General features: G+C 39.8%; 1 protein-coding gene and 1 pseudogene across 8 annotated transcripts in view; both read right to left on the bottom strand.

The window, feature by feature from the left end:
• The window catches only part of Unc80 (unc-80 homolog, NALCN channel complex subunit), a 180,762-nt gene extending 158,771 nt beyond the window's left edge, over positions 1-21,991 (bottom strand). For 7 of the 8 annotated variants that reach the window (XM_041631949.1, XM_041631953.1, XM_041631950.1 and 4 more), the window contains exons 1-7: positions 21,755-21,991; positions 20,815-20,863; positions 18,035-18,191; positions 16,712-17,013; positions 9,531-9,654; positions 7,089-7,165; positions 4,637-4,776 (exon numbers count right to left, since the gene is read on the bottom strand). In XM_041631949.1, coding sequence (XP_041487883.1) covers positions 4,637-4,776; positions 7,089-7,165; positions 9,531-9,654; positions 16,712-17,013; positions 18,035-18,191; positions 20,815-20,863; positions 21,755-21,846 — 941 coding nt within the window. In that variant the 5' untranslated portion in view covers positions 21,847-21,991. The remainder of the gene's footprint in view (positions 1-4,636; positions 4,777-7,088; positions 7,166-9,530; positions 9,655-16,711; positions 17,014-18,034; positions 18,192-20,814; positions 20,864-21,754) is intronic. The other variant, XM_041631954.1, reaches the window with a different exon arrangement.
• A 2,504-nt stretch (positions 21,992-24,495) lies between these two features.
• LOC121433512 lies at positions 24,496-24,844 on the bottom strand (annotated as a pseudogene).
• Between the last annotated feature and the right edge of the window lie 2,171 nt (positions 24,845-27,015).

Genomic DNA, 27,015 nt, shown 5'->3' with positions numbered 1-27,015 from the left:
AATTGTCCTCGACCCGCTGCAGTACTTAATGAAGCATTAATTATGTCTATGCATATAGCAATTAAAGATGAGATCGTACATCAATTTTAAAACTAGCTACTTGTTCACTGATTGCGGTGTACAAGAAAGAGTGATGCTGAGTTCACTTAAGGTCAGGGCACGGGCCACAGTGATCTGGATTTGTTTGATCTAGGTAGACAGCTTTCGTTGCTAGGATATTTGTTAATAAGGCTTTTGCTTCAAGTTCAATAAACACAAGAACTCTTCCAATGAAGATACATTAACACTAGCATTTGTTAAGCAGTCTGACTTGTGCATAATTTCCATGGTAACCAGCCACTGTAGTCAGGCAGAGAGAAGACAACTCATTTTTTTCACAGTGTCACTGATTGCATGTCTAATTCACATAATGTGGGTGTATTGTACTATGGAAGAGTGTATTGTGTTGTGTGTGTGTGTGTGTGTGTGTGTGTGTGCATTTGCATCAAGAAATGCAGAGAGATGGGCAGATTACACATAGGTAGGCAGATAGATGATAGGCAGAAGGCTCGAGTTTAGTAATGTCACAAAACAAAACAACATCCTTTTGTAAATAAAAAAATGGGACATTTTAGTTAGCTTTGTTTTTATACACAATTAGATTAGAATCAGTACAGTTTGGTTTCAGAGAAAGGAACTTCATTTTCTGCTTATACTTATAATCTCTAAATGCTTGTAATGGTCAAGAAAACTATGCAAGAAATAAAATATGGGTATTTTACGCTCTCAAGATTTTACGTTCTTTACTGTTTCTTTATGACTTTTTAAAACTATCTGGCATAATCTGAGTATTTGAAGTAGATATTCTTCTTATATTAAATCAAATTAAACATTTTAAAATTTAAATCAGAATTGGTAGAAGAAGCATATTCAACAACTTATGGAAAAGAAATAATAAAATTTATAGTATATAAAATGATAGTGACATTATCCTTAATATTGTTTGTTGTAGTTGGCCTCTAAGATAATTCCCAGTGCTCCCTGCCTCCTGTTCCTTATGCCCTAGTGTAGGATAATTCCATACCCTACCCGGGATAGATGTAGTGATGTACATATAGAAGCGACAGTCTGTGAGCTTCAGAGTGCACTATAAAAACACTGAAGCTCTATACTGGTGTTCTCTTTCTTGCATAATTTGTTTTGAGCAAAGCCAGTTCCCATGCCATGTGAGGACTTAAAGAGAGAACCTGATGCTGAGGAAGTGAGGCTAATACAAAAGAGATTCCAGAAACAAAATAAACCTTAAACTTGGGGAATGATTGTAGAACTATAGAACAGGTAGAACCAATATAAAAAAATAAAAACGAGGAAGGTGATTTTTTTTAGCATAAAATTTCTACAATTTGTAAATACAGCTTCTGAACTGGGAGGAAGCTGCTGGTGGAGCAAATGGATGCTGCTGAGACAGGGGGATGAAAAGTGTTGCTATGTAGATGTGGGACTGAGTTTGCATTGCTATGAAAGTTACACAAATGTACCCAACAAACTCAGTGATCTAATGAAAGACAAGTCCAGATGTCTAAAAGACACCTACTTGTTTCTGTTTGCTGGTTACAGTAAAGCAGAAGAGAAGAGATAGGAAATTTTAAAAAAATATTAAAGATTTGTAATATGAGACATAATAATAAAGAAATCTCCCAGTTTTCACAGAGAACAAATAATGCTAAAATTAAGAAGTGGATGACTGCAAACATAAAAGCCAGGGACCTGTTAAATAAGCACAGTGTAAAGATCAAGAAAGGGTGAAGATACAGAGTTACTTGTTAAGACTTTAAAGTAATCTAAGGTCATATTTCAGAATACTATGAAATCTGACAAAGGCCCTCTACAAACCTTGACAGTGTGATGCAAATATATTGTATAATGTTTATAACCATATAAAATACATAATATATACACATATATAATGTAATATGTATGCAAATATTATAGATTATAATTATCAATATGTATATATTTATATATACATATACTTGCATACATATATAATCTATTGTTATCCTTATATCATTATGTGTTATATAATTTTATGGTACCATACCCATAGATATGTTACTGTTATATAATTATATGGTATATAATTGCATATTATCTATTATACAGTCTATTATCATTATATAATTACCTTTTTATGTGCATATATAATGGCTTATAAGAAAATTATAATTATTCTTCTTCAACAGAAGTCTAAGACAGAGATGGGATATGCAAATGTGGATTTTGTCTACCCATTGGATTTTAATAAAATTCACAGTGAACATGTATAAATTTTAAAAACATTATATCAGCAAAAGCACTTCCAGAGACATGAAACATGGAAAGCAGGCTCTCAAGTCCCCTCCCCCAAGTGTTGGTTGCAGGAAAGACGCTGTGAACATATGCTGCCTTTCTGGGAAAACAAAGTTGACTCAGAGAATTGAACCGATGGCTGATAGAGACCATGGCATGGCCAAGAGTGGGGTTCACTCTAGTCAAAGGGCCTCCACCACTTCAGGTCAGCGTTACAACTGCTGTTGGCCAGTGCATCCCACTTCTGGTTCAGTAGCCATCTACAAGACAGGTATCTCGGGCCTGTTTTTGCCATACTTGTGGTTAAACGCCATGTGTCTCTTTAGCCATGGGCAGTTGGAACAGGACATGTGCAGTACACACAAAGATAACGTAAGTGTGCTGAACGTAGAGATAGGCACTAGAAGCAGTTGTAGAAATATTAACAGGAAAACGGTAATGATTTGAATAAATGACTGAGAAAGGGCGTGAAAGGAAGGCTGTAAATGACTTGGATTGGAATGAACCTCAGGTATTTTGGCTGGTTCCGAAGGGCTGGTGTGTGAATGGAAACCTTAACTGAGCGGTACCTTTAGAATTTTTTAAAGTAAGATACCTGGGACCATGTTAATGTCACTTACTAAAATCAAAACCAATGAATAAATGCAGATGTACTAATGCCTACAAATATAAGGACTCCAATATTTTTCTTCAGGGCTTTATGTTTTCAGTAAGTCTAGAAAAAAACTCAAAAACAATATACTTAAACGATTTGATTTAGGGCTAGGTAGAGATAAATTATTTAAAAACCATTAAATGAGAAGGTGAACCAGATACTAGAAGGAGATACCTATGAATTAGTTTTCTCTAATAAGAGATTTGTAGGCAGACTATATTAAAGATTATTAAAAGTGAATACTTAGATACCCCCGTTAAAATGTGGGAAAAGTCTGAAGAGCCCTTTAATAAAAGAGTACCTCTGAATAGCTCATAAGGATGCATATGAAAGCATCCTTAACATCCTTAGTCATTAGGAAAAGAAAATGAAAGCCACAGTCAGATCCCATTTCACACTCACTAGGGTGGCTATAATAAAAAGAGAAAAACAATAAAAATGTTTCTGAGGATACGAAGGCCCATATATTGCTGGGGGGAGTGTAAAATAGTGCCACAAATATGGAAAAAGAGTGGTTAGTTCTTTTCAAATTTGGGCATAAATTTACTACACAACTCGGCAAGTCTATTCAAGGCTGTTCACCAGTGGAATGGAGACTTGTGTCCATAATAGATTTAAGGGAATGATCACAACAGCATTACTCATAATATACAAAATATGGCCACAAACTATCCACTCAATGGTGAGTAAAGAAAACTGATAGATTTGTCCAAGCTAATGATATTCAGCAATAAAAAGGAATGATGTACGTAGTGATGTACATTTAAAAAAACTCAAAAACATTACTAAATCAAAGAAGGCAGATGCAGGATATCATTCCCTTTGTACACAGGGCCTAAAAATTCAACCCAAAGCATTTAGGAAGTATGACAGAGACTTCCTTAAGTCTGTGTGGGAAAGGGAGTAACCACAACTGAATATGATATAATTTTCTAAAACTGGATTTTGGTGATAATTGCACAACTTCGTTAATATACCAAGGAATGATTAAAACATTAACAGGTTGATTTTATGGCATAGAAATTATATGTCAATAAAGCTACATTTAAAAGATCATTTTAAAGTACTATCACCCAAACAACAATTTCATTGGAAAGTAGAAAGAAATACAGAGATTGTCTTTGTCTATGGCTCATTAGGTGAAGGGGCATATTTGTGAGTCTAGGTGTCCACAGTTCCTTTAGGGAGGAGGAAGGGGTAGACTAGCTCGGTCCTTCCATAAGGAATTTGCAAGCAAATTTGCTATGTTCACAAAACAACAGGGAAGAGTTGAAATTTTTAAAAAGTAGACTTATCATTTCAAAGTGTTTGGGCAACACTCATTTCACTACAGGGATTTACTGATACAAAGTGTTCTTACCCACTAAAGCAGATCCTTAATCATGACTGCAATGTAATTTTCTTATAATATCATTGGGATTTCTGTATTTGGATTTCACCAAATCTGACATGTCTTCCTACTTCCAGCCTGATTTGTTAGAATGAGGAGCACGTATAGTTGTGCTTGTAAATAACAATTTATATGTCGTCTAAACCCTCACACATTCAGAACACACATCCAGATTTTAAAGAATGAAGACTGTAAAAGTAGCTAGAAGACCTTCTAACTTTCTGTAGTTAGGAGATATTTCATCTAGCCTTCTGGCCAATTACCTTGAATGCGATGGGCCTCTTTCCTGGGAAGTTTGGGAGGACAGGCTTCCATCAAACGAGTTTCCCTGGTGGCAGCCTGAGATGGTGGCCTTGGGTGAGATGGAATCAGACTGCAGTGCTTCACTGGCCACCTGACGTCCCTTCGGGAGGTGAGACAGGACATTAGCTCCTTCCTTTGCTAGGTAATATCCTCTAGAACTACCCCCTTCATGCACAAAGAGTCACAAGAAGAGTTCCTTTGCAGCGTAAGCGATCACAGGTCTAGAGACTGTCTTTGTCTAAAAGGCAATGGAAATAGATTTCTAGAAAAACTGGTGTCATTCGAAGCATGAGGCTTAATTATTTTATAAGTTTTATTCATCTTGCCCTTCATTGTTTTCGTTTTCACTTCTGTGTCCAGCATCTGCACTGTAGAGTTATGAACCCCACAGTTCGCAAAGACATGTCAGCACCAAGAAGGACAGAACAGAGGCGTGAGGCTCAGCTTGACGCCAGCATAACAGGAAGTTATCAAACTCAAGTCAGAACCTGAGGATGAAGCTTTTCCCATCATTCATGAGAAAAAGAGAATCACAAAAATTTTATTTGGCTTTGGGGACCTTTGGGGATCTGGTCTGCAAGCATACACTCAGTTATTCATTTTATTGAGTAGTTTATTTTAATTCCATTTAGCTGACAAATGCAATTTTGCTCAGGTAATGGGAAATATTTTTCTGTAGGTATTATAGATTAACTTCTAAAGGACAAAATCCCTCAGATGGCTACCATAGCAGTTCAGTTGCAATCCTCCTGCCTCAGTGTTCTGAGCAGCAAAGAATATATGCATATATCACTGTTGTGTAATTTGGGTTATGCAATCATTTTGTGTATATTTGGAAGAAGAGGACAAGTGAAAAACACCAGTGGAGTTAGTATTTGAGGTTTTCCAAGGAATAATGTCCCCTTTGAGGGACTATTAGTTTATAAAAGCATTTCTTCTTATGGCTGTCTTCTCATCCTCTACATCCTCCTCAGTCGCTGACCCTGATGCTGCAAATGTTGATGCTGCACATGACCAAATGCATGCTGAACAAGAATTATTGCCTCGTCAAGACTGCCACCAGGCAGGGAGATGGTGACCAACCAATGACCATCAAGCACACTTGATTACAAAGACATTGTCAGTGAAAAAAACTTACATAATGTTTATAAGCCCTGGTGTAAGCAATTGCTCAGAGAATGGTAGATATGTCAATACACTAAAGCCTCCAGCTAGGAGGTCAGCTTGGAAGATAATGCTATTCCAAAGAGAAATATGCCAGTTAGAATATGCCAATTTCAATGCAAAGTGTCAAGTTTTACTTTGCTCTGATTGAATAGAAGGTAGAGGGAGATCACGCAATGCTTTTTACTTTATTTTATTTGTTTACATACCAATCCAAGTCGCCTCCTCTCATCCCCTCCATCTTCCCCCAACTCCACTCCCTATCCACTCCTCAGAGGGGTTAAGGCACAATGCTTTGGGGAAGGTGCAATGCCCTCCCTACTATATCTAGGCTGAGCAAAGTGTCCATCCAAAGAGAATGGGTTTCCAAAAAGCCAGTACAAGCAGTAGGGGTAAATCTTGGTTTCACTGTCAGAGGCCCCACAGTCTGCCCCATTCATACAACTGTCACTCACATTCAGAGGGACTAGTTTGATCTGGTTCCTTCCCGGTCCAGCTGCTGATGGAGGAAGGTCATTGGCTAATAAAGGAACTGCCGTGGCCCATTTTATTGGTTAGAAGATAGGTGGGAGGAGTAAACAGAACAGAACGCTGGGAGGAAGAGGAAGTGAGCTCAGACTCCACAGCTCTCCTCTCAGGAGCAGATGCCTGAGAGAGACGCCATGCTCCGCTCTCCAGGGCAGACACACGCGATGAAGCAAGCCACCAGGTTAGACATGCTGAACCTTTCCCGGTAGGTAAGACCGGTGCTCACAGATTATTAGAGATGGGTTGATCGGGATATCAGAATTAGCCAGTAAGGGCTAGAGCTAAAGGGCCAAGCAGTGTTTAAATGAATACAGTTTGTGTGTTGTTATTTCGGGGCATAAGCCAGCCAGGCGGCTGGGGTGCCAGGGACGCAGCCCCGCCGCCCCTTATTTCAACAAGCTGCTTTTTAAGTGTGCGATGAATGACAACTAGTACTTACTGTTACATGCTAGCCAATGAGATAAAATACGACTTACTTCATACTCATCATTGAGATACAATACTCACATTGTTTTGCTCCAACATCTCTATGCCATTGGAAGACGCTAAAAATTCATTTTTACACTTGACTGACAGAAAGTCTCAGACGGAGCAAAGTGCATGCTCAGGATAGAGGGTTTTGAGTAGAGAGGATGGATCTAAAACTGATGTCTGAGCCCTTACGATGTGCTACTCAAAGTGTCCCCCCTGTCCCTCTTCTCAAGATTGTAACAAACTCACCTCGTCTTGCTGTTTTGTGTCTTGATTTGGTGATTCACAGGTCTGACTCTGACTGTTGACAGGAGAGCTTCTCTTGGCTATAAAGATGACAGGAAAAAATTACACCAATTTTATAATATCATAAGCTCATTTTACCTCATAGGCTTATGGCATTTTCAAATAAGAACAGTTTATATAACATAATTACCCTGAAAGAAAATGTTAAATCATGTGTGATGAACTAAAATCAAATAGCCAATTAAAAAAAAAAAACTTCTCAGGTTTTCAATGTAGATATTTATCTCTTTAATCTGATTTATGAGGATGAGCTTTAGAACTTGGTAATAATAAAAATAAAAAGTTATGAGCTATCCCACTTTTACTGCATACTGAGTCCTTTCCTAAGTAGCTGACATATGCTAACTAATTTAATCTTTTTTGGTCACCCTATTCTACCACTGCATCATTATACCAATTTGCAAATGAAAAACCCAGGCAACGGGAAGTTTAACTTGACATTTAATGGAAGATTCCAAGCCAGTCATCCGTGTCTCGGTCGGTCACCAATTTAGACTGAGCCTATGGTAATGGACAACCTCTTCACTTTAGGACCAGGCAGCTGTGGTAACTGCGGATCACCGTGGTAGTAGTGTCTGCCCTGGTTAGGTAGTGAAAACACATGTTATTGCCAAGGTCTCCTTGTGGAACTGTCTTTCTGGCTATGTTGTCTAAGTCATGACGGAATTCCCTTCAGATGCTCAGCACCCTGTCAAGTCCCAGGCATCAAGGACAGAAGAAAGAAACCAACTCTCTGTGCTTCCAAGAAGTCAAAGGAGAGGAAGGCAAATAGTCCGTGGGGCTGTCATGGAGGGTTTCTTAGAAATATTTAAAATCTGTTGAATGATCCTCAATGTATGAATCAAAAGGAGAGAGATACTGGAGTTGTGAATCTCTGGTACAGAACTGGCTGAACACGTATAAGACTCCAGGGTCAAGCTGTGAAGGGCTATTCCATTTGTATAGGAAAACTATAAAACTTAAAAAACTTAAAAACTTAAAACTTATCAAAACTTAAAAAACATTAAAAATTACATTTCTTTAGCATATCATGAGGGTATGACATTTAAATAACAATTTGCTATTCCTATGCATATTTTACTCTTGGCCTTATTTCTATTACTTTTAGTTTTTTTTTAAAAATAATCTTGCATTCATTTTACATTTTGTATCCAGTTGCTTGAATCCAAATTAGCTTCATTCCATACATAGAATCTCAAGAGATTCAGTTATAGCACCTTTACTTATTTAGTTCCTTGATATTTAAAACTGTGATACAACTCTTGAAATATATTTCAAAAGTTGACATATAATATATATATATATATATATATAGTGAGACTTGTGAACTACTCTTTTTTATGTGAAAACAAATCAGTTTCCTTTGAATGACTCTATTTGTCACAATAATAATCTTTTCAAACACATGCCTAATAAGAAACTCGATGGCTACAATGATTCCTTAATATATCAAATGCTTAGAGAGTTTTGTTAGGTTATAGAGAAAAAGAACGGGAGAATTTGTTTCTGGTTTTCTTCCACTTATAGAGCCCATTTGCATACATAATCTTCCGCCCTCTGCCTCCAAAACCTACAAACTAAGGAAACCATTTCCAACAAATGTGTATACATATGATTACAACATATATGTTTCTATAGATTTTCTATATAATTTATTTATTATTGACACTAAAAGTAGGACTAAGAACAGAGGACTGGAGTTTATTAAGCATTTACTCCCAAACAGGCTCTTTATGTACTTTCTCACTTACATTTATTAGGAATCCAGGTAAGGCACTTAGTGTCTCTATTTTACATTACTAGGAACACGCACTCTGTTAAATTGCAAGAGATGTGCTTAGAGTGAAGGATACTTAAGCTTTTGTACACTTAAAAATTTACCATGCTGGGCTACTTCTACATCACTTCAACCACAGGACTAGCTCACCACACAATTCCAGTTTTTCAAGTACAATACTTTGATAGCAATAAAACACTATGAAGAGATCTCCAAGGACCCTCTACTTCATCTGTCATAACCACAATTCAAAAATAACTTTTATAATGATCTCTTACAATATGACAGTCATTCTTCTGATTATATATTTATTATATATATACATGTATATGTATTTGTGCACATTTTATTCTTCACAACAATTCTATGAACATTATTAATATTTAAATTCCCATTTCTTAGATGAAGAAACAAAAGCACAATATAGTTAAATGACATATCCAAAGTCACATGACCAAATCATATGTGTCCCAAGTGAGCATGCTTCATACCTAGGCCACCCAGATAACTTTCCAGAGAGACTTGCTTTTGATTCTCTTCTTAAAGGAAAACCCTTCTACCACAATACCTATCGTGAGGTGACCTGCCTGGGCACTGGAGTCACGAACCTGTAATGATGCTCCTGATGGGCCTCACCAGGGCTGTAAAGCCAGAGACTTCTGGTTGTCTGTGCTCCCACATAGGCTGCCAGATAACCAGCCCACTGGCCAGTCGGAAGGTGAGGTCAGATTCCTGCGGACAGAGAAGATGGAGGTTCAGTAATTGGTTGCATCAGGGAATTTGTCACCTTGCACAGACCATTTTCAGAGGGACTTGCTCTGTCAAACACTCGGATGGATGTTTCTAGGCAAACAGATGATTCTTTTAGTACTACAGTCAGGATGGAAATTACAGTGGCCTGCTTTATGGAAAATGAAAAATTAATCAAATGTAGCCTTGGAAAAATCATGGAATACATAAATATTGCTTTGTTTGCAGTGAGGGAGATCTGTTTATTTCCATAGTCTTGCCAGATCTCTTTATGCTTGGTTAAAGTGTCATTCCTGTTAATTATGTAATTGTCCTTATTTTTCCCTCAGAAGGCAATATCCTCAGAGCCTGGCTACTTTGACTCCTGGTCCCCAGTGTTTCTCTCTTTATTTCATGGAACTGGGTAAATATATTTTGATTCTTTAGAGTGGGTGATATCATAATGTTCTTTTAACAATCCTAATTCTTCAAGGCAAGGACTAGTTGAAGAATCCCCCTTTCCTGCAGCTCCCAGCACCACCACAGCATTTAACACAGATGGGAAATTGTGTGCAAAAAGATACCCAATAAATATTTGTTAAATTTGGTTTTTCAACCCATGCCTGTACAGTTATTTTTAATGGAAAGCTCCATCCAGAAACACATTTGATGTGCCATTTGTGTCTCGATGTGCCATCAGAGAGACAGGCTTAGGCATTTGAAAATGCAGCCTCATAGAGTTCAGACACATCATAAGATCACATCTTAAACATCTCAGCTTATCAAAAAAGTGAACGTGGAAGCAGGGACTACAAACAGATCGGTGAACACTTCTGAGAGCAAGGGATTCATTTGCAACTCTAACTTGTGCTATTGCAACTGCTTTGGGAAGTTTTAAGGCACAGAGGAGGCTCAGGTCTCATTTTGCTCTCATCCTCAGACCCATCAAATTACAAACCCTGTGAGATTTTTCAAAGTTCCCCCAAGGACCTTCTTACACATCTATAGCTAAAAACCCCTGAGCTAGAAGATATCAGCAAAAAGGGGCTTTAAAGCTAGAAGAAAAGTGATTCAACAAAAGGTGAATCAAGTTCACTGAAAGATAAGAAACCTTCAGCTAAAAGGAGTTACAAAATTCCTAGATGAAGGCCTGAAGAGAAAGCTGGGTGGTCAAAAGCACTTGCCGTTCTTCCAGAGGACCAGAGTTCGGCTTTCAGCATCCTTATTAGGCAGCTCACAACCAGCCTGAAATCCCAGTTCCAGGGAATATGACACCCTCTCTTGGTTTCCAAGGGTACTACACCTATATACTTCACATACATACACTCAGGTACACACACATAAAGTAAACAAATACCCAGATAAATTCACATTGTCAGAGACTTGGGAGTCTGCATTTGATTTTCTGTTATGTTATAAATAACCCAACTAAAAGCAACCTAGAAGAGGAAAAGATTATTTATCTGTTTTTGATGGGGAAAGAAGGAAGGAACTAGAAGTAGCTAGTCACATCACCTCACAGTTAAGTCAAAGACAATAAACACGCCCTGCTTGCTTCCTCCTGTTTTACACAGTTCAGAATGCCCTACCTGGAGAATGGTACTGCTCACCATAGCCTGGGTCTTCTTCCATCATTGAACCATCAAAATAAGCCAGCCTGATCCAGACAATTCCCCATCCTGACCATCAATGTGTCCTCATTGGTTAAGCGGACATATTTCTACTTTCTCCAGATAATAGCATCTCAATTCAGTCTCTCTCCATTTTTGAACACCTGCTACACCTGTGGTTTCCTCGTATGTCAGTGTGCTTTTTTCAAAGTGTTTTTGTCATATTACAGAGGCCCTACCACGCTAATTACACTCCTTCAGTGGTTCTCTATGTGCGCTATGGACGCGCACAACCAGAAACTTGGTCCCTGGAGAACACTTCTGGAAATCATGTAAAAAGTTCAGAAGGAAGACTCAAAGGATCCTGAGAAAACAAGCAGATGCCTTCACAGGCAGAATCTGTTTCTGCGCCTTCTGGGTTCTTTTATTTATTCCGCTGAGGTCTCATTCCAATGAGAGCATTGAGAAATTCACTGGCCATTGAGCAGATTTCCCTGAGCAACTAGCATTTAAACAAAATTATATACTTCACACACGAGTTTGTTCAAGTCCATTTGCAGCTATGCATTTTTCTTTATCTCCTGCTGTTTCTCTAAAATTTTAAATAGTGCTTCATATATGGTAGGCACCCAAGAAATATTCCTTCAAAGAATAAGTGCCAATATGAGAATCTGCACTTTATCAAATGTATTTTGTTTTCACTCATTAAATTGAGTATAAAATTAATAGTATGTTTGGCAGAATATCCGTATTAATGATTTAGGTAAAATATTAGAGTTAATTGTAAATTAAAAGCATCAATATGTCTTATAAATAAATGAGTAACTTATACGACTGTTGATTTGTAAATTAATTCATCTAATGTATATTATCTTCTAAGTACAGATACTGTGTTACCTCCACAGATTCAACTATAATTTCTAACTTCTAACCATTCACAAACTAATAAGAGAAAGACTTAGAAAAAGATTACAGTAAACAAGTTAATTACAACAATAAATGTGTTCCTACAGTATTATTGAGACAGAGATGAGCAAGCATAAAGTCTGAGTAAAATCCTAAAGAATGACCAGGTGTTTTCTAGTCAGAGGGGTGGACAATGTAAACCTAACCCTAACATTCCTGGCAGCAGGACCTTCGAAGGGAAAAGTCTTGAAAAAATATGGCTAGACATCCAGAGCTCATAGAGAGAGGTGTACACACCACAGAGGGTCCGAGATACCAGAGCGAGGACTTTGACACACAGCACGGACACAAACCAGCAAATCCTTGTAAGGATGATCAACAGCGTCTGATCTGCACTTTATATCAGCCACTTTAGTGTTGACTACAGATTTTATGACACAAACCAGGAAACCAAATCCAGCTAGAAAGTAGGAGGCTCAAATAAGAGATGCTAAAGGCTTAGGTCAGGTTAAGGCATGGAGAAGTAATGAGAGTCTTTGGGATCCATCCCCAGGGCCTTCTCAGGGTTCAGAGAGGAAGCAGCAGCCAGCGAAGAATTCAGGAAATCTGAGGGCAAATAAATCTTTCTTCCAGGCTTTTCCGATTCAATTTCTTTATTTCCTTCTATTCTAGTTCTTCTGTCCTACGTCTAGCTTCTTCTAGCTTCTTTCCCTAGCTGCTTCTTCTCTTGCCTAACAACTCTCTTCCCTCACAGGAGCCTTGAAGCGATAAAAAAAAAAAATTACAAGTTACCTCTCATTGGTGAAAATCACATTCCTAGAGCAAACATTAAGGAGCTGAGCCATTTACCATGGCAACTCAAGGGTCCAAAGTTATAGGACAAAGTCTGTGACCAGAGGGCAGGGGTTATGTGATAAATTTGGGAACTATTTTCAAGGTAAAGTGGGCAGTACTCAGTGATCCCTGGGGTATGTCAGGAGTGAGGGAGAAAGCTCAGTGATCTCTGGGATACGTCAGGAGTGAGGGAGAAAGCTCAGTGGTTCCTGGGATATGTCAGGAGTGAGGGAGAAAGCTCAGTGATTTCTGGGATATGTCAGGAGCGAGGGAGAAAGCAAAGGTAATTAAAAAGCTAATGATGTGAAATACAGACCACAGGATCAGTCCAGAGAAAACAACCTGCCCATGGTTTCGGTTTCTCTGCTTGGATCACTAACTTGAAATTAGTCTTGTGGCAAGAAGGAGTCTGACTTGAAGAGGCAGAAATAGGAGAGCGCAGCTTAGGCACAGACGCCTCATGTCACTGGGAGGGGCTCTTCAAGGAAAGCTGTAGCAGCAGAGCTAAGGATGCAAGAAAAACAGCAAGCAGCCACTGGTGCCATCTGGGCAATAGAACCTTGCAATAGGGAGGCACAGTGTCCCTTTCAAATATGGCTGAGGTAGAACCAAGTGCAGACTGCAAAACAAGAATAAGTCCAACATTAGTTATTTATGGCCTGACTGGTAACTGCTCCAGCACAAAAGCTGGGAAAGACGTAGAAGGAAATCTGATGGACTGGGATTTTGGTTCAGCTACTAACTGCTTGGATACTCAGCTCTGTGCTTCAGCTTCATGTCTGGAAAAATGGCAACGAAGATACAAACATGCCTGTGGGTGGATGGAAACATTGTCAGTTACGGACGAGAAGCAAGCACGGAGACTGGAGGCTGAATGGGAGTGGAGAGTACAGAAGCCTGGTCTCATGCTTTGACTAAACTTTGCTGTCCCTGTCATCTGATGTGAGAGAGCACATGTCTGTGCCAGTGCTGAGGGGGCCGTTCACTAGGTCAGGAGACCATGGTTTTGTAGAAGACCTGGGATGGCTATGTGTGCTCTCCAGTAACGTGTAGATCTCTCAGACAGGGAGCGAAGAGATGGCCTTTGGTGTTGATTTGGGTTGGAATTTGAAGAGTAAAGGATAGGAGTAGTACTGGTAAGGGGCAGAAAGGACAGGGAAGAAAATAGACTTCAACACAGTCCTATAGCTAGTAGACAGATGAAAAGTCTAGGGTATTGTTCTCAGTCAAGTTTAACTCTCTACCACCCACAGAACTGGGGACATTTGGTGACCTCTAGAGATATTTGTGGCTGTCACAACTTAGGGAGGAGAGAATGTGACCAACACTTAGCAGGTAGATAACCAAGACAGCACTAAATATTTTACAGGTCATGGCATAGTGTCCAACAAAAGGATTATTAGGTCCCAAATGCCAACAGTGTTAAAGCTAAGGAATACTAATCTATATATCGTACATCCCCTGTGACTTAGAAAAAAACCTACATCATCCTCAAACAGAGAAAGCCTTGCAGGCATATTACTTGGCTCAATAATTATATTTTTATAGTATCCAGAATAAACAACAATGAAAAATGATAGTGCAATAATTATTCTAGCCAGATAGCTAATAACAGCTATTTACAATGTATCTGTCACTACAACATGTCCATATATACTGACTCCTTGGTAAGTGCCCATTGCCAGGCTACTGCTAAACTTTGGAGGGCTTTCAGGGAGCATTTCAACTCTGCCATATCTGCTGAAAGAGAACTTAGCACTTCTCGTCCAATAGTATAGAATACTAGTAGCAATAAAATACTGACATAGAAACAAAATGCCTTCTTAATGTCTTTCTATGTTTTAGGTTAAATACTACAAACTGATTAATCCTCAGAATGCTCTCAAATTTGTTCCTACTTCCAATTTATACTTGATAAAAACATAGGCTTAAAAATGAATTACTTAATGTCATACAGTAGCCACTTAATGTCATACAGTAGCCATTTCCAGGCACTGAACTCAAAACGTAATATCATTGGTTTTCAAGAGCTGAACTCTTAGCCATGTCTTCCAAATAACATTACAGTTATTCTAGGATCACCTATTTTTCCAATTCAGATGTTATTTTCTGACATGCAGACATCTCCACAGGAGGTTTTAAGGGAACCATTTCCCTTGTCATCTTCATATTTAAGGACTATGTATCACATATGACGGCTGTTTCGGGATCTGATAACATCTTGGGTTTTCTCAGTGAGTCAGTAAAATGAGCATTTATTGAGAGCCATGCACTCATCTGGACACTGGGAATATGGTTGTGACACAGGAAAACAGCTTCCCTCCATTTAGAACCTCTGTTCAAGTGAGAGTAATGAGCACTAATGATGTTCTCCAGCAGCTATGTAGTGACAGTTGCTAAGGAAAAACACAGGGTGAAAAGCAGTGGAGGAACTTTCCTCTGTGTTGACATTTGACAGTGCCCAAATCAACAAGAAATCCATGGCCATGTGAGAATGTGAAGGGAGAGGGCAGGAGTGAATGTTTCAAGAAAAGAAAAATAGCTCAAAGACCTGGACCTAAGAATGGGTTTGTGGAGTCTGCAGATGAGCCCACAGTAATGATGAAGGTTAGTGAGGCTGAAGAGGTGAGCAGGGGCCTGGACATACAGATCCCAGAGGCAAATGAGATGTCGCAGATGAAGAGACGCTTTCCCTTCAGTGACTCTCGTAAAAGACTTTCAGTAGTTGAAAGTTAAAAAAAAATTACTATGTTTCATAATGCTTTTTTAAAAAAACTGAAGTTGATACTAGTCCACTCCTTCATAGTAACTGTTAATGGTTCTATCCACCTTCATGTATTCATTGCTGTCTGGCATATCTACTCATTAGGATTATAATACTGAAGGAACAGCCAAGCACATGAATAGCTTCTTATCTCTCATCTTGGTACTAAAACGGAATAGGTTATGCAAGGCCTCACATATATTTAACAGTGTTGGAGGTATCTATGATTTTACAAATGAGATATCAGACAAATATGATATAACTAAATTCATATATCTGGAGAGTTATCATTCTCACTATAACATACAACGCTGTGCTTCCTATTTTATGCATTTAAAATACTTTAAAATAAAAGCTCAGTTGCTTTATATCACTGTCAAAAGGTCTTGGCACATAAAAACTAAGGCTTCTGCTCCAGCTCCTGTATTTATAATAAAGGTGGTTGCAAATGGCTATGAAAAGAGAGAGAAGCTAGCAACTGCATCTATGTGGAGAAGGTCCAAGAAAAACTTGATGGAACTGATAACATTGAAGCTGAACTTGAAAGGGCCATGAGAGGAAGAAAGGATGGAAAGGCATGCAGAGCAAACAGAAAGAGCACCTTCATGGAATGTCTCCCTTAACTCCCCAAAATGAACACTAAGATGACCAATAGAAGCTAACAGCTAACAAATCAAGAAAAGAATTTAAGTCATAGATCATATTTGAATGTATACAGCACATTTAATTTGGGGAGCATTGCATGTAAGCACACTGAAGATTTTTGAGTAGATAAAGGATATAAGGAAGTTTGCATTTTTAAAGTAAAATTCAGTGTTTAAGGTAGAACTAAAAGTTCTCGAGCAAGATCACGCAAAGACACGGGCAAACAGATATGGAAGCATTCTTTGAAGGCCGCTCTCCCTCACGTATCCCACCCCACACCTAACGTTAGCTTCCTACTTACCTTTATCCTGTGCACGAGAGGAGCAAACAGAAACACAAAGAGCTCCACTGTAGCCATGGAATTCTGGAATATCTTCCTTCTGTTGCCCTCCTCCTCATCGTTGGAGCTCCTTCGGCAAGGCTGCCCCGGAGAACCCTGATTTTCAATCTGGTGGATGAAAGCACTGCTGCCGCCACCCCAGCTGGAACCTCGGTCTGCACCCCCAAACTGATCACTGTTGCAGTCCTGCGGGGCCTCTAGAAGCATCCAGTGCAGGGTATGAAGGAGTTTTGTCTCAGCAACACCCAGTTTATCCTGGTGGCCTGCATGAGACAACCACACAGCCAGGTGAAGGTAAGAATAGAATATGTGAAGCCAGAATAGTAGATGAGTCCCTTTGTTCTGAAAGAACATCTCATCTTTTCTCTGTAACTCCATTTCCCAGGAGACATTAGCAACCCTCCAAACTTCAAGCAGATACTGATTTATAAGGCTCATTGCCACTTGGGGCTCTTACTGAGTAGGATTTCTGCAGAACAGCATGCTACCATATTTTATCAGTCAGATTTCTAAATGAATGCTTTCCCAAACAAGCCTTTCTTATCATGAAGAAAAGCTAGACAGTAAAGATTAAAAAAAAAATCTATTTTAGACCTAGCTGGAAAGGTCCCTGTAACATCAAAGTAGAGACACAAACCAAGGGAGAGAATGAGAAGATGGGTATTCTAAACATAGGCAAAATGGTTAGAACATATTACTAGAAGAGAAAAGCAACTTGCAAGATAATTATTGTCTATTGTCCTGTCTCCCTGTCTCTCTGTCTGCCTTAGGACCGTGGTTCTCAGCCTGTGGGTTGCAACCCTCTTGGCAAACCCATTTCCAAAAATATTTACAATTTGATAGTATCAAAATTACAGTTATGAAGTATCAATGAAAATAATTTTATGGTTCAGGTCACAACAACATGTAGCAAAGGTATTATAGCAAAGGGTCACATTAGGAAGGTTGAGAACCACTGCCTTAGGAGACTATGCCAAGCTCATGAAGACAGTTGCATTAGGCATCGGAGGACAAATGGGAAATCACAGGCCGGGTCAGAATCTTTAACTCACCTGATGCTATGATGCTTTCTTCATGTTCGAGTGGAGAGTGTGAGAGTACATTCATATATGCAAAGTTTAAAAACAATGGCAATGGTGATGGTGTTGATAGGAAAGAAACCCAATGATAATTACGTAAGATAAGGTATGCAAAGTGCCTGGTACGGGAGTAACTACTTCACACATGTTCTTGTATACATTGCACGTAAAGGACAACATAAGTCAGCAGTACCACAGCACCCACCTAGTTTGTTCCTGTTTGACAGCAGGGTTGCAGTGCAGTGAAGAACATGAGGGAGGGCGGCCTGCACCAGCTCCCATCTGGAAATGCTCTGGATGGCTTCCGAGAGGGCCGGGGAGAGGCCGTGCAGTTTGTTTTCTACCAACACCCGTTCAAAGGACTGCCGATTTCAAATTTTAGGAAGCATACAAAATAAAAAAATTGGAGACTATTAAAAATTAATGCTAAAATACTACATTACCTAAAAGACAATCACAGAGCTCAGTTTGGTTTTTGGTGGGGGAGGGAAGACACACCTATTCTTGCCAAGAGTACACTGACCTACAGTCATTCAGACATAGGTCATTGTTAACTGCTAATTTTCAGGCTTTGGGCCTGAAGAATATGGTATATGGTCTGAAATGATTTGGCTTTTTGCTGTTTTGTTTTGTTCTTGTTTATATTTTGGTTTTGTTGTTGCTGTTTTGTTTTTTGAGACAGGTTTTCTCTGTATATCCCTGACTGTCCTGGAATTCATCCTGTAGACCAGGCTGTCTCTGCCTCCCAAGTACTGGGATTAAAGATGTGTGGGACCACTGCCTGGCATGTAATCTGGTTTTTTATTTTTGTTAAAATAAACTTCTTCACCTAGCAACCTATTTGTTGTAAAATATTATATTATATATTGTAATATATAATACCATATTATACTTATTAATATTTTATATAAATGTTGCTGAGTAGCCAAAGTGTCTGCCACAGCTCTAGACCAAAATGAGATGAGTTTTATAAAAGTGTCTTAAGGAATGGAATTTGTCAGTGTCCTCAACAGATGTTAACTCAAGTACAAGATTATTTCAAAAAAAATTTGACTTGGGGGCCAATGACTCATTTAATATTCAAAGCAATGATGTGACAAATGTTGCCTTATGTTTTACTGAATTATTAACTTTTCTGTCATTGTCAAATAGGTGATTAAAGAGAAAAGAAAACTACAGAAAAACAAGTTTGATCTTTTGTTTTTGTTTGTTTGTTGTTGTTGTTGTTAAGGGCAGAGAATGTCTGCACAACGTACCAACCAGCTTTTAGAACAAAGTTAATGTAGATTTAACTTGTATGAACATGATTCATACTTAAGTGCCCTAAATGGTCTATGCATTTGTTCGATTGTTTTGTAGAGGGATGTAACATAAGCCCTGCATATTCTAGCTGTATTGTTGTAATTATTAAGATATTTGGGCGAAGTGACTTCTATTACAGGGATTATTTAATGAGAACTATTTCCTTTCTAACACAAAAAAAGAAAAAAGAAACTCATTTTTGGAAATGAAAAGTACATAGATATGTCAAGGAAGATGAATTACTTATTTTCATAATCTCAGTGGACTGAGTATTTAATGTGATTCCTTCTCAAACGTTGCTTATGTAACTTTAAAAACTTTTGAGACTCTGAAGCTGTGTCCTGCATTGGCATCTATTTACCTCGTTCCCCGCTTGCTCACTTATCCACGCATGAAACCTAACTACTTGATATTTTGAGTACCTTAGAAACCTCAGACAGTGTTTACGAAGAGCAGAGAATAGTCATGGTTATCTTAAGCTAAAGTGTCAGCATGGTAGAAGGAAGGGCGTGAAGATTTAAAGTGTCAAGATGTTGTAATGATTGAGATACAAGAAATCCCACTAATACTGACAATGAAGGAAAGTTTGAAAGTATCTTCGTGAAAATCCAATAAAGCCAATGCCTCCAAGTGTGTGTGCCTGTGGGTTTGTGTGTATGCATGTGCATGCACTGTGTCTTTAACTCTCCACTTGGTTTGCACCATAAATTGTGGATCTTACACTTCAGAAGTCCTTTCTAGAGCATCATCCATAGAGATGTTTACAAATATATTTGGCAGCATGGAAGCATGCAGCTTCCCACGTTTCCACTATACTATACATGATCTAAATCCATTTGTGGAGCTATTCGGACCCATTTCACTCTTGCTTCATGAGCTTGTGCCTTATTTTCTCAGTTTGCAAAATAGGTCCTCTAAGGCTATGGGATTCCTTTAGAACCTCAGGGGTCAAATTCACCTCATTCTGTAAAAATATTAATAGCTGGATTTTCAGGATGATTTTAGACTCTTTGCTTTCAGACCTGCACAATGTGTGCAAGACATAAAAGTACAGAGTTGCTTAAGTTATCTAAGTACTCCACAGTCACTCATTGTATGAACCAGCCCACAATGGTCTCTGTTTGGTTGATTAATGATTTGACTTTTCAATCTTCCCTGAAAGACTCCCCTGGGCCTCGTTCTACTCTCTCTGCCTTCTCTTCTTCTGCCCCCTCACTCCCACCCCTTCCTCTAGTTTATTTCCACGGGATGCTGGGTCCTTTGTAGTTCTGCTCTCCCTTCAAGATGGCACTCCTTCCTTCATCCCTTGTGTCTGCCCAAGCATCACACTAGCAATTAATCCGTATACCGAATCCACCAACTGCCTCTGAAATAAAATACCTACCACAGCTTCTTCTAATATGCATTGCTACTTTTCTCCACGCTGCACATCACCATCTGTCTTATTATGTACTTTATGTATATATTCAGCTGTGGCCTTTCTGCCTCATGTCAGGATGTAAACACTGTGTTTTGTTTATGTCTTTACCCTGTCCCAAGAGCAGAACTGTGCCTGGTTCAGGGCATGCTCACAAATATTTGTCGATTGAATTAACTTGTGGAGTTAATATGATTTCGTCTTAGCTTGGGTTAAATCATCACACAGACTATGGAAAGAATCATTAAATGGTGAGAATCACATACCACACAAGAGGCTTCATATTGCTTCCCCAGCTTAGGCCTCAAAAATGCACTGAAAAATTAGTAAAGGTTTTTGTTATAAACATGAGCAAAACTATCTTTAAGCATCTTTATACTATATTTTTAATAAATAGGGCATGTTGCTACAAAACTCAAATTTCATGTTTCCTCGTAGCTTATTAATGAGCAGCTGTTGGACAGCTGACGACATTGGCTTTTACACATTAATTACACACATGAAAGATACGTGGCTTTGCCATTTCCCACACCACTCTTATTTTGAATCGGACTGTATATCGGCAATGGTCAGAAGAGGTGCATTCCCCTTGCGCGCTTTTATCTTAAAAACTGAAAAATGAGCACAGATATGGGCCATGATTCCCAGCATGTATTTTCATTTGTACTCGGTCTCTAAAATAACAAGAAAGCCCTTTACTGTTCATGGTATGGGGGATCAGGCCCGGCCAGGTGACATAAATCTATCAAAAATCACTCTGCTCAGGGGCTTTAATCATGAAGACGACATTGGCTGAACCCAAGTAAATATGGTTAACAAGTGGGCACAGGAGGTACGTCAAACACGCTAGAAAACAACAGGTCACCAGGCAGGGATTACAGCAAGAGATGGAGGGGGGAACCAGTCCCAATTACCTTCCTAGTTCCCCGCCCCCTCTGCCCAGGTTCTCTACCCTCCCACCCCCTCGATAATGAATATATATTTATTCGAAAACTACCAATCTGCTTGTTGTCAAACTTCAGGGAGATTTTTTTTCTTTCTTTTTTTTTTTTTTTAAATGCGTGCTTTTTAGTGGGTGCTGAGGGCTGGCTTTCCACCCCAGAGACGTTGCTAGCTGCAGGCTGCGGCGCGGCCTCGGTGGCACGGTGGTTGCGGTGGCGACGACCCGGCGACCCCCCCGAGCACCCCCAGCCCGGCGCCCCTCACCTGGTTTGCCGCCAGAGGAAGGTCTGGATGGGCAGCGGGATGCCGCGGCCGCCGTCCTGCTCCTGGCCCTCGGAGCTCTTCCTCTTCACCATGATGGTGGCTCCCGGGAGTCCTACCGCAGAACCCAGCGCGGGCTCCTCGCCGGCCGCCGCCGCCGCCGCCTCCTCCTCGACGCGCTGCTCCCCCCAGCTCTCATCCCCTCCTTCCCCGAGGCAGAGACGGCTGTCCTCGCCGCCGGCCCCCGGCGCTCGCCCCTTCCCCCAGCCCTCCCCGCGCGCGGAATATGGCTGATGGAGGAGGGGAGGGCCGGAGGAGCGGCGCGGCGCGGAGGGGGGCGCTCGGAGCAGCCGGCCGGCCCGCCGCCCCCTCGCCCTGCTTTCAGCACCTCCCACTGTGGACAGCGGCCCGCGCCGGGCGGCCCAGCCGCGGAGCAGAGCCGGGGGCAGGGGCAGCAGCTGCGGGGTGACCGCGGGAGTCCACGCTCCGCATGGCACGGGCACGCCGGTCCCCCGCGCGGCCTCTTCGGCACCCAGGGTTCTGCTTGCTCCTCTCGGAGGGCACCCCAAGAGTGTCTCCTGTCCTGCTTCCCAACCTCTGCGCCCGAAGGACTGTCGACCTCTGGGGAGGAGGAGCTTTGCAGAGCCGCAGAGCAGTCACTAACTCTGGCATCATTCGCACCTCTTGCAAAGAGGTCAGCCGTCCATCTCGGGTTTAGCAGGAAGGATGCAGGGGGAAATGACTAGAAAATGAAATCAGGGCACACGGCAGGCTTGACGAGTGAGAGGAAGCTGAGAAGTCTTTCTATGTGAGAATTGGTTTTATAACGTGAAGAAGTCAGCCTGGCTTGATTTACCAACGCAGGGGTGGAACGAACTAACCAGTGTGGGTTTCATCTAGTTACAAGTTGAGAGGCAACGTTTGAATCACGTGGAGAAGCATGGCTTATTACAGGCCATTCAGTGCAACTTGGTGGTCTTTTTCACCCCGATGATAGCTGCCATTTTCCTTCCGTGTTGTCTGTGTTCCTTTAACAAGTATTATCTAACACTGAGTCAGGTGGGGGTGAGGTGAGGTTGGGTGGCACAAGCTGACCACAAAATCAATGTTATCAATTTATCTACCTGCCAATGATTAAAATAAATTTTAAAATAAGCAATTATACAGCATGAAATGACAAGTCAGATCTTGGGTCTTTATCTTAAGAGATAGGACAGGACATTCTTTGATAACAACATGCATGGTACATAGATCTTTAAGACTGGGAAATAGAAACCCTGCCTCGAAAAACAAAAACAAACAAACAGACAAAAGACCCGGAAATAAACTTCTCATTTTCTTTCTTGAAGATATATTTTAATAAGGACCCCCCCAAAATATTTTACTTTCGATAGTGTCTTGCTAGTGAGTCCAGCCTGCTCTCAAACTCTCAGCTGTCTCCCTGCCTCATTCTTCTAAATGCTGGGATTATAGAAATGAACACTCAGGAAAATACAGATCTTAAAACAGACTAAGATAGAGACTAGATAAAATGTATTCAATGAATATTTATTAAGTATACTTATATATCAGAAACTATTTATGTTGATTCCGGTTCACAAAGGCTCCCTCTGGTGAAGGGAAGATGGCCACAGGCAAAGAAGAGTTTTATAGCAAACATGACCACGGATCCAGTCATGAGCAGAAAGACAAGGAAGAAAATGCAGAGAGGTATCTGTTGTTGAAAAGGAATCTTCTGACAGTGAAGTAAGAATGTCCCTGTGTGTGGTCAATGTGAATGGAGTTAGGAGGAGAACTAGAAAAGCTTTTTATGAGAGCCTGAGCCTATGTCTTGACACTGAAGTTACAAGAGAGACTCAACAGGACCTGATGACCAAGTGGACACAAGGAGAGAAAACATCAGTGACAGAGACTTAAGCCTTTAACTCGATGATTTGGCTCTAACCCACTATACGCTAGGCATACGCCCCACAAAAGTGGAAAACTGTGCCAAGTTCTCCAGTGATGACAAGATGTTCACAATCTCTTGTCTATGTTCACATCAGGAAATACCAGCTAAATCTTCAGACTTTGAACATGTTTCTGTTTGCATGTGTGTGTGTGGGGGGGGGAGTACATTACTGAGTTATTCTTTTTTTTCATTTTAAACAAGAAGTTTATTTAAACGACAAGATGCTTGACTTGAAGGGAAAACTATCTAAGATCATTTTGTTCAAGAGTAATTTATCTCTACTTAAAGACAGATTGTCCTACATGTAACAGCTACGTACAAAAAAAAAGGTATAAAATTGTCCTTGGTTTTACAATGATAAATGAAAAACATTAAAATTCTCCAACCGAACAAGGTATGCAAGGATTTTGTGGTTGGGTTCTTTTGTTAAAACATTGAGAGCAATATAACTTCCTGGAATATAAAGATAAGAGCTGATGAGCGAGCATGCCACTAATGGAGCAGGGGCATATTTTCACAGAACTGTGCTTTCCCCTAGACCACCTCCATCTGCTGTCAATCAAAACAGAACATTGGCCATTTAGTTTAAAAAAGAAAGAAAAAAGCGCAATATGCTTGTGCACATACACCAGTTACTTTATGTACAATAAGGAAATGGGGACAGGGAAATGAAAGAATAGAGAAAACTATAGTGTAGTAGTCAGGATGTGGTGGAACCAAATTGTGGCTTTCTAATTGCCAATGTATTCTTGGTCTATAACAAAATTCTGGAGTAAAGTAGCAGGTTCCCTTTTTAGTAGACACCTCCCGTCTGCTGCTGGAACACATCAATCGTATCTTCATTCTCCATTTCCAACTGTGCAGGTGTGTCTGTTTCATTGATTGGCTGGAACACATCCATCATATCTTCATCCTCCATTTCCAACTGTGCAGATGTGTCTGTTTCATTGATTGGCTGCCCGTCAAACCGGAATCTGGTCTGCCTCATTGACAAACCCTGTCGTTCACAATAGGCTTCCATTAGTTTACTAAGTGGTGTATGCCTCTTAATTTTAAACTGCACCATCCTGCCCCACCACCTTCAAATTAATATGGTCGTTCTTTTCGGTCTTGACTCCTTCCTTGGGTTTCTCGTCAGCCATGGTGAACGTCGGAGTCTCCTCAGCTGCTGTTTCACTACTGAGTTATTCTTAATTCTTCATTGGAAATTCCAATGATTGCTGACAGGAGAAAGCTAGACATGTCCATATGGACTTCAGAAGAGGTAACATGGTAGAAAGACCAATTTTGTGGTTTGTTTTATATAGAAAGTCACTGAAACCGTAGCAGACGATCTGGGTTAATACATAAGAAATGAAAGAGGGATTGATTTGGAAGAATAGGAGACATCAACTTTAGTATGTGGTCAGAAAGTATGCTGCCAAAAAAAGACAACACATGGGCTAAAATAATTTCCATTAACAGAATTCAAAAGTAGCCCTAAGATTCTCAGATTTTGCTGCCCATACATACTTGCGTCTAGAAATTCAATGAAATTCTACTTTGAGCACTATAAAGAGATTTATGTAAACCTTCCGGATTTCAAAATACTTATAGGCTTTATATCTTAGAGAAGGTTCAAGCTAATAAACAAAAATGAAGAGATGCTGCCAAGTTCCCTTTTACTCCTTTGTCTTTTACTCACAGTTTTTTTTCTAATATTAGCATTGTACATTATCGTGATATAACCTTTATTATATATTAACTAATATTTGTGAATTCCTATGAACTGAATCCATGGTTTATAGTAGTGCTGACTGTTCATGTAGAACAGTTATATAGCTTTGCCCAATGATGCTGCACATTCATCATTACAGTAGCACATAAGACAGTTCTGTTTGTTTACATTCTGCTATTCTCAGCCTACCCATTTCTCTTTCTTTCCCTTTTCCTCTACCTGGCAACCATTGATCTTTTTACTGTCTAAAGAGTTTTGCTGTCCCTAACAATATGTGGTTTTTTTTTCAGAAAGGCTGTTTCACATTTGTGTGTGTTTAAATTTTCTCCAGTTTTTTAGTAGCTTGATAGCTCATTTCCTTGTATTACCAACCATGTCCCATTGTCTCCATTGAAGAACTTGAGGGTCTCTGCAACCACCAAAGCTAGAAGAGTGTTGATCCATGAGAAATAAAAAGGCAGTTTGGTTCAACATAACTTCGTAGCTGCAGTTGGTTCAAAGTTTGAGTTTGACTACAAGTAGTTTATTTTAGTCATATTTAAGTAAAGCACGATTTGGAAAAAAGTTCCCTTGTGGTAATTAACTCAATCCCATGTGCATAAAAAAAAAGCTTACTTAAGAACTACATAGAAACTCTTGTGAAGTACAAGTGATATTCTTCATAAAGAGAGGTTTTATAGGTTAACTGAGGAAATGGGATCAAGATAAACAAGTTCATGATAAGGGTCTTGGAGAGGATCTCGTTATAGATTGACTGAGCAAGATCAAGATAAGGATCTGAGGGAGCAGGAGCAGCCTGTCCACATAGAGGTCACCAGGCTATTAACATATCCATTCCCAGCCTTCTGGGTAGAAGACAGGTTATACATGTCTCCCATTGGAGAGACAACACTGTGTGTTTAACACTCCTGGTTTCCCTAGGGCTTTTCTGTGAGCACAAGGACAGATGTATCTCTTACAGAAAGCCATTTCATTTAATGGCGACTGTGAAATGCCTTGCTACAAATACTTCCATATAAGTTGTTTGCCGACATGAGTTTTCAGCATGTTTGGTTCTAAGTTCAAAGAGTTTAATTTTTGTATTCTATAATAAAACTGATTACTTTTGTAGAGAACTTTGTAGGTTGCAGTGGCACACACCCAGAATTCCATCTCTCAGGAGATAGAGGCAGGAGGATTACCACAAATTCAAGACAAGTCTGATCTACGTAATGAGTTTACAGCCAGCCACAGAGACATTATTCACTGATGAGATTGTGTTACACAACAAGGAGGATGGGGAAGGAAGGAGGCAAACTAGTTTTTAAAGTTACTGCAATGACAGTATTTTAACATGATGGATCTATAGGCAAGAAAGTTACCAAACAAGGCAATGTTGAGGTTTTTTGAGAAAAGAATAATTAATAAACAAGGTGTATTAGCACTCAGTATATTGTTCATCCTAGAAACAGAAATAATTTCTGTAATTGGGATTTAGTAAATAAGACTGACAGAAGCAAAGTTATCAGGAGAAGACCTAGATCGGCTAGTCATTTTCTAGCAATGAGTTTGATGGTGAGGGAATAGAAGTTTTCAAAGGTATGTTCTATACCCAGG

The sequence above is a fragment of the Microtus oregoni genome, unplaced genomic scaffold, assembly GCF_018167655.1.
Source record: "Microtus oregoni isolate MIOR12 unplaced genomic scaffold, Mior012 000038F_ref0000394, whole genome shotgun sequence".
NCBI classification, from domain to species: Eukaryota; Metazoa; Chordata; class Mammalia; order Rodentia; family Cricetidae; genus Microtus; species Microtus oregoni.
This window is presented reverse-complemented; position numbering and strand designations above follow the sequence as displayed.